At 53.0% G+C, this 6,003-nt stretch overlaps 1 protein-coding gene across 1 annotated transcript; it reads left to right on the top strand.

Annotated features, from left to right (window-relative positions):
- Window positions 1-4,494: 4,494 nt before the first annotated feature.
- Asprv1 (aspartic peptidase retroviral like 1) lies at window positions 4,495-5,539 on the top strand. Its single transcript, XM_057790005.1, is given in 2 exon segments — window positions 4,495-4,557; window positions 4,559-5,539. Coding segments are annotated over 2 exon segments (1,014 nt in total). The 3' UTR covers window positions 5,510-5,539.
- The last annotated feature ends 464 nt before the right edge of the window (window positions 5,540-6,003 follow it).

Here is a 6,003-nt window from a genome sequence, read left to right as displayed (position 1 = left end):
TAGATTTTGGCGTCAAAATCACCTCTTCATTGTTCTTCTTGGCGGAAGACCTGCTATCACAAGCCTCCCAAAGCAGGGCCTGGAAGTGGGACATGCAGTGGGTGGTTCCACTAGGAACTGTGCCAACGCCTGCAGTTCACACCGGTCCCAGGACAGAGCTTTGGGGTCAGCTGAGGTTTGTGCAGGGCACAGCAGGCAGACAGGAGCCCCTGCCCTCTGTGTTGAGGGCCCAGACGTAGAAAGAATGAAGTGCCTCGTGCCATTGGCCTCATGGAGTAGGAAGGAGCCGAGGACCGGATGATCCACTTACAAACCGGCTCCTTTCAAAGCAGCGTGCCTGGGACCAGGGGCTGCTTTAAGTGGGTTGGCTGACACGCAGACATTGGTCTTAAACTCTTCAAAACCCAGCTCTTAAACACCAGCAATCTGTTTTCATTAGCGTGTAAGCCCCGGCACTGGGGACCTGCCTTGTTCTGGAAGCAGCAAGTGTGCCTAGAGGCTAGTAAACAGCAGGTGCCTCCAGATGAAAGGCTCTCCGTTCTCCCCGGAAGGGCAGATCTGAATCCTAGCGCTAGCGTGTCTAGGAAGTGTGTGTGGCGTGTGTAGAGTATGCTTCTGTGTGGTAGGGAGTGCGTGCAGATGTGTGTGAAGAGAAGGGTCTGTCATTGGACGGGACAGACAAAGTGATGACAGAAACAACAGCCACATCATTTGCAGGGCCTGGTGCAAGATTAAAGCAGCCGTGAAAATCTCAGGACGCAGGATGGAAACAAATTAGAGCGAAGTTCATGAAGCCTTCATGGTGTGTGTGTGTGGGGGGGGCTAGTGAAGAAAGCGCGGTTCCCATCTGCCTTAGACTTGACTCCCTGTTCAAGAAACAGCTTCATCTCTCTGCGTGCTGTGGAGGTTCAGGCCTCTCTCCAATGTTACCGGGAATCAGGAACCATTTAAAGAGGCTCGGGTGCCCAGTGTGGTGGTTTACATGGGGATCCCTGTGGGTCTGAGGCCAGCCTGGGCTGTATACTGAGTCAAAACAGCCTGGGCTACAGGGTAATAACCTGTCTCAAAAAGAAAACAAATAAACCCATAAATAAAAGCAGAACTAAGTATCTCCACTTCACACCAAGACCTTCTTAGGCCCAAGCAACTCTGTCCTGGGCTCCTGTCAAGCTGGCAACTTTGCTGTGGAGAGAAATGGTCAAGAACAGGGAGCTGGGGCAAAACCTACACAAGAGGGCAGAGGGTGGAGGCTCCCCGTGCCCTTCCTGTTTATTGTCCTGGGCTGTCTCTTCCTGGGTCAAGTTCAGGGTGCCTGCTTCAAAGTACACACAGAGGTACTCACAGGTGATAATGAGGGTGTCCCGCCCCAGCCCCAATACCTATCTATACTGGCCAATAATTACACCTGATGTCCTGGGTTCTGGGAGGAGGCGATGGCTCTCACCTTCCCTGTGGGTTTAGATTTTCAGTACACTGTCAGCACCCTTCACTGCCAGGTCTCCAGCTTTCCAGGTGTTCCAGGTGTGGGTACCTAACAAAAGCTTAGCACTTAAGAACTCATGTCGGTCATGTTCCTATGACTAGCCAGAAATGGGCCCTGTGTTCAGCTAACAGAAACCACGTGGCTTTGGGAAAGGGAACTGGTCCCTGAACAGAAAACACCTGCCACCAGACACGGCGACACAAGCACAGAGACTGGAGAGCAGTTGGGATCTGAGGGGCTCCTTTGTAAGGCCCAAGTGGTGGGTTGAGAGTGGGGATGGAGACGGACATGTATTCATGCAGGGATAAATCAGTTTTCAAGGGGGGAATAACTCCAAAATCGGTATTTGTCAATTTCCGTGGTATCATTACTCCACTGCATCCAATTTCAAGCTATGAATCCACTTAGCAACAAACTCAGAAACTTCTTATAATCAGTTCTTGCCTCACTATGGGCCATGGCCACTGCCCTGTAGAGAGGCCAGCAGCAGCACACAGGTCACAGGGCAGCCTCCCAGCATCCCATCCAGCTCATCTTCATTTGTGTCATGCAGCTACGGTGCTGGACCAGAGCTCTGACTTCCACATTGGGAAGTTGACCTGAGAACTCTGTCGCAGACATCTCCTGGCTCTCTACCTGTACAAAGCCTCCCTCAGCCACATCTCCACTCGTCACCACTTCCAGGGGACCTGGTGTATAGGGTGATGAATCCCAGGGAGCTAGGAAGTCACAGGGCAGACCTCTGGCTCGTGGGATCACACTCGTCCCCAGGGCCCCAAGTCCATCCATAAGTGTCTCTTTGCAGAAGGGGCTTTCTAGTCTTGTAGGTAGCTGGGCCCTGTCTCTGGATACATGTTGTTCATTGCACAATTGCCTTGGAGTCCTACCTTCTCCTGATCCCTTTCCAGCAACCATCCACTCCCTTGGGATCCTGGTATGCCACCTTGGCCCCACCTCAGTCAGGCAGCTGTGATGAACCCTGTTGACCAAATGCATCTCTGATGGCTCACTGTGCCAGGTGAAACGTGCTGAGGGGCTGCAGAGTGGCGGAGACCCTGGGGCAATACAGAGATAGTACAGAGGCCCCAGCTAGGTGCTGAATGATGGCTGGTGTAAGGAGAGAGACAGGGGCATTCTCTCAGCCAGCACAACAGCCACAGGTGCCTGCTAACCTATCCTGACCTCCCTTCTTTAACCTCTCCCACTCTGACTGCACATAGCTAGGCCCAGGGTCCTGCACAGGCCACTCCGTCCCAGGATAGGTTTCTAGAGGAGCAAAGGCCATCATGGATGTCAGTGTCATGTGCTCCAGCCTTGGGTCATTGCAGGAGGACTTGTGAACACGCACAGGAGAGGACAGAACACATGTTCCCCCAGAAGTATGTCTTGTGTCAGCACAGCCTAGAGAGCTCCCTGGAGAAGATGACATCTGAACAGAGCCCTGAAACTGGGACCCTTCTCTGTCCCTAACTCACACACAGGCCAGCTTGAGCCTTTGGACCCGCAGATTTGCTCTGTGGTTGTCAGAGACACAGGCAAGGCTGTCATGATCCCAGCAGTGGAGGGGGCAATGTGTCACCATGGCAATCTCCTCCGGACAGAACCCCCCTGGCTCCATACTGCGCGTGTTTCCCACTGAGAACAAACTAGTGAGATTCTCCGTAGCTTTTCAGGTGAGGTGTGTGTGTGAGAAAGGTTGGAGCTCTGGGGGCAGGGACTCTTGGAAGGCCTTCTAGAAGACAAGAAAGAAGGGCAGGGAGAGAAGATACTGTCCTCAAGGGGCTGGGCATGGGGCTCACCCAGACCTGGAGTGAGTCCAGTGTGCTGCTGAACTCAGAACATCATTCTCTGAAGTTCAAGATTTGTGCCCACCTACTTCTGGGTCTTCATGAACCTATAGGCCAAGGTCTTGCCCCATAGTGGGCCGACTCTGAATTAGGAGTGACCAAAAGAAAATGACCACAGTAAAATGTGTTTATAAATTTTTTTTTTTTTTTTTTTTTTGGTTTTTCGAGACAGGGTTTCTCTGTGGTTTTGGAGCCTGTCCTGGAACTAGCTCTTGTAGACCAGGCTGGTCTCGAACTCACAGAGATCCACCTGCCTCTGCCTCCCGAGTGCTGGGATTAAAGGCGTGCGCCACCACTGCCCGGCGTTATAAAAAATTTTTATGTATGGGGGAAGGCCCTAACTGACTTGGAAACAATTTCTGTCCATGCTTGTGAGGGTGTACTTCTGCTATCCCAGCGCACTGGAGGCTGAGGTAGATTGGCTGTGAGTTCAAGGCTAGCCTGGGCTACACAGGAAGACCCTCTCAAAAAGTCATAATAAAGAGATGATAGTGATAGAGATACATAGAAGTAGGTAGACATATTATTGATAGATCTTAGAGACAGACAAAGCTGCAGATAGGTAAACAGATAACAGATGTAAATAGGCGGGTATATGGTTGCTAACTGTTGGAGACGGTCGACACACGATGGATGATAGCTATGTGATGGACAGTGGAGACCGACAGGTGGAGATATAGATGGGTGGGTAGAAAGGCAGGTGATGGACAGGTGAGAGAGACCCATGATAGACTTGAGATTTCTTGATTCTCTCCAGGCTCCACATTTAATCTAGAAGTATGAGTCATCTCATAGGTGCGCACGCTGAGAGAGCAACGTGTCCGAGTGCCTTCCCTTGACCGCCTCCAGCAGGGATGAGTGAGGTCGAAGGGGTCCCCTCTGCTGGAGCAGATGGAGACCTGCTTCCGGTCTCCCCTTCTCTGGCTTGTGATACACTCCAGAATGTCATCACATCTGCGCCCTCATTTGGGTTATTCTGGGACACAGGTTGGGGAGGGTCCCTCAGTCCTGGCTGCTGACTCTGGCTGAGACTGCCTTTCTTACCAGGTGGGCTGGCTGATGTCAGGTGGATGGGTACCGAGGGTGGGGCACTCATCTTGCTAGTCAGGCAAGATGCTGACAGGAGGGCGGGACAAGGGGGTGGAGCTTCTAGAACAAAGGAGAATGAGGAGCCCTGGGGGCCCAGCTGGGCATCAAAAAGGCTGCGTAGAGAACAAGCAGAACACAGACAGCCTGCCTCTGTGCCCAGCAGCCTGCCAGATACCCTGGACCTGCTCCCTTCAACTTGCCCAGGCTGGGCAAGTACACAGCCCTGTCGTCAGAGGCCTTGCTCTCCAGCGTGATTGCGCCCACACTGCTCTGTGCCTTTCTGTACTTGGCTTGTGTTGCGGCTGAACTTCCAGAGGTGAGCGGAGGGATGGCCACCGGCAGAGCCAGCAGCAAGGAAGGCCAGCGGGAACATGCCTTCATCCCAGAACCTTTCAATGGGGCTAACGTAGCCCCCAGCGTTTGGCTACATCGCTTTGAAGTTATTGATGACCTCAACCACTGGGACCATACCACCAAACTGAGGTTCCTGAAAGAGTCGCTCAGAGGAGATGCCCTGGATGTCTACAACGGGCTCAATTCCCAGGCCCAGGGTGACTACAGTTCTGTGAAGGAGGCTCTTCTGAAGACCTTTGGGGACTCCGGGGCCACCCATGGTCAGAAACCCAGAGAGATTCTGTTTGCCAACAGCATGGGTAAGGGCTACTACCTTAAAGGAAAGATCGGCCATGTGCCTGTGAGGTTCCTGGTGGACTCTGGAGCTCAGGTGTCTGTGGTGCACCCAAGCTTGTGGGAGGAGGTCACTGATGGTGATCTGGACACCCTTCGGCCTTTTGAAAACGTGGTCAAAGTGGCCAATGGAGCCGAGATGAAGATCTTGGGTGTGTGGGACACAGAAGTGACCCTGGGCAAGCTGAAGCTGAATGCACAGTTTCTGGTGGCCAACGCAAGTGCAGAAGAAGCCATCATCGGCACCGACGTCCTGCAGGACCACAATGCCGTGCTGGACTTCGAACACCGCACCTGCACTCTGAAAGGGAAGAAGTTCCGCCTGCTGCCTGTAGGGAACTCCTTGGAGGATGAGTTTGACCTGGAGCTCATTGAGGAGGAGCCTTCCGAGGGCTCCCACTAAGAAACCCCTTTCTTTGCCCCCAGGGTTGGTGGTGGGACCTTGTGTTTGGGGAGCAGATGTCCTCAGGGGGTGTCGTTGGGCCTGGCCAGTCTTTTCACTTGTTCTCAGCTTTCTTCCTTCTGCAGGAGCCTTACCTTGCCCCTGGTGAGGGAGGGTGGGCAGCTCGGTGGTCTAGAGCAGGGTCTAAAAAAAGCTTCAAGGCTGGCAGAAGCTTCCAGGGACGTTAGGAATATTAGATCCCCTGAGGTGTGGCTCAGTCGCCTTCAGGTCTCCAAGCCTGCTCAGCTGAGCTTGATCCTGGCTAAGGCCCCCAGGATTCAGAACCTTGGAGGAGAGTGCTAACTGCTCTGGGATTCCTCCCCGGGAGTCCTCCCTGCCTCACAATGGTGTTCCCTCCTGTCACTTGCCTTGAATCCCATGGAACCTGTGTCAATTCAAAGCACCAATAAAGATCTGTTCATTGAAAAATAAAGCAAGTCATGTGCTCAATGGTT

The sequence above is a fragment of the Chionomys nivalis genome, chromosome 1 (genome assembly GCF_950005125.1).
Source record: "Chionomys nivalis chromosome 1, mChiNiv1.1, whole genome shotgun sequence".
In the NCBI taxonomy this organism is placed as follows: Eukaryota; Metazoa; Chordata; class Mammalia; order Rodentia; family Cricetidae; genus Chionomys; species Chionomys nivalis.
The sequence above is the reverse complement of the archived record's forward strand: the minus strand, read 5'-3'. Positions and strand labels throughout refer to the sequence as shown.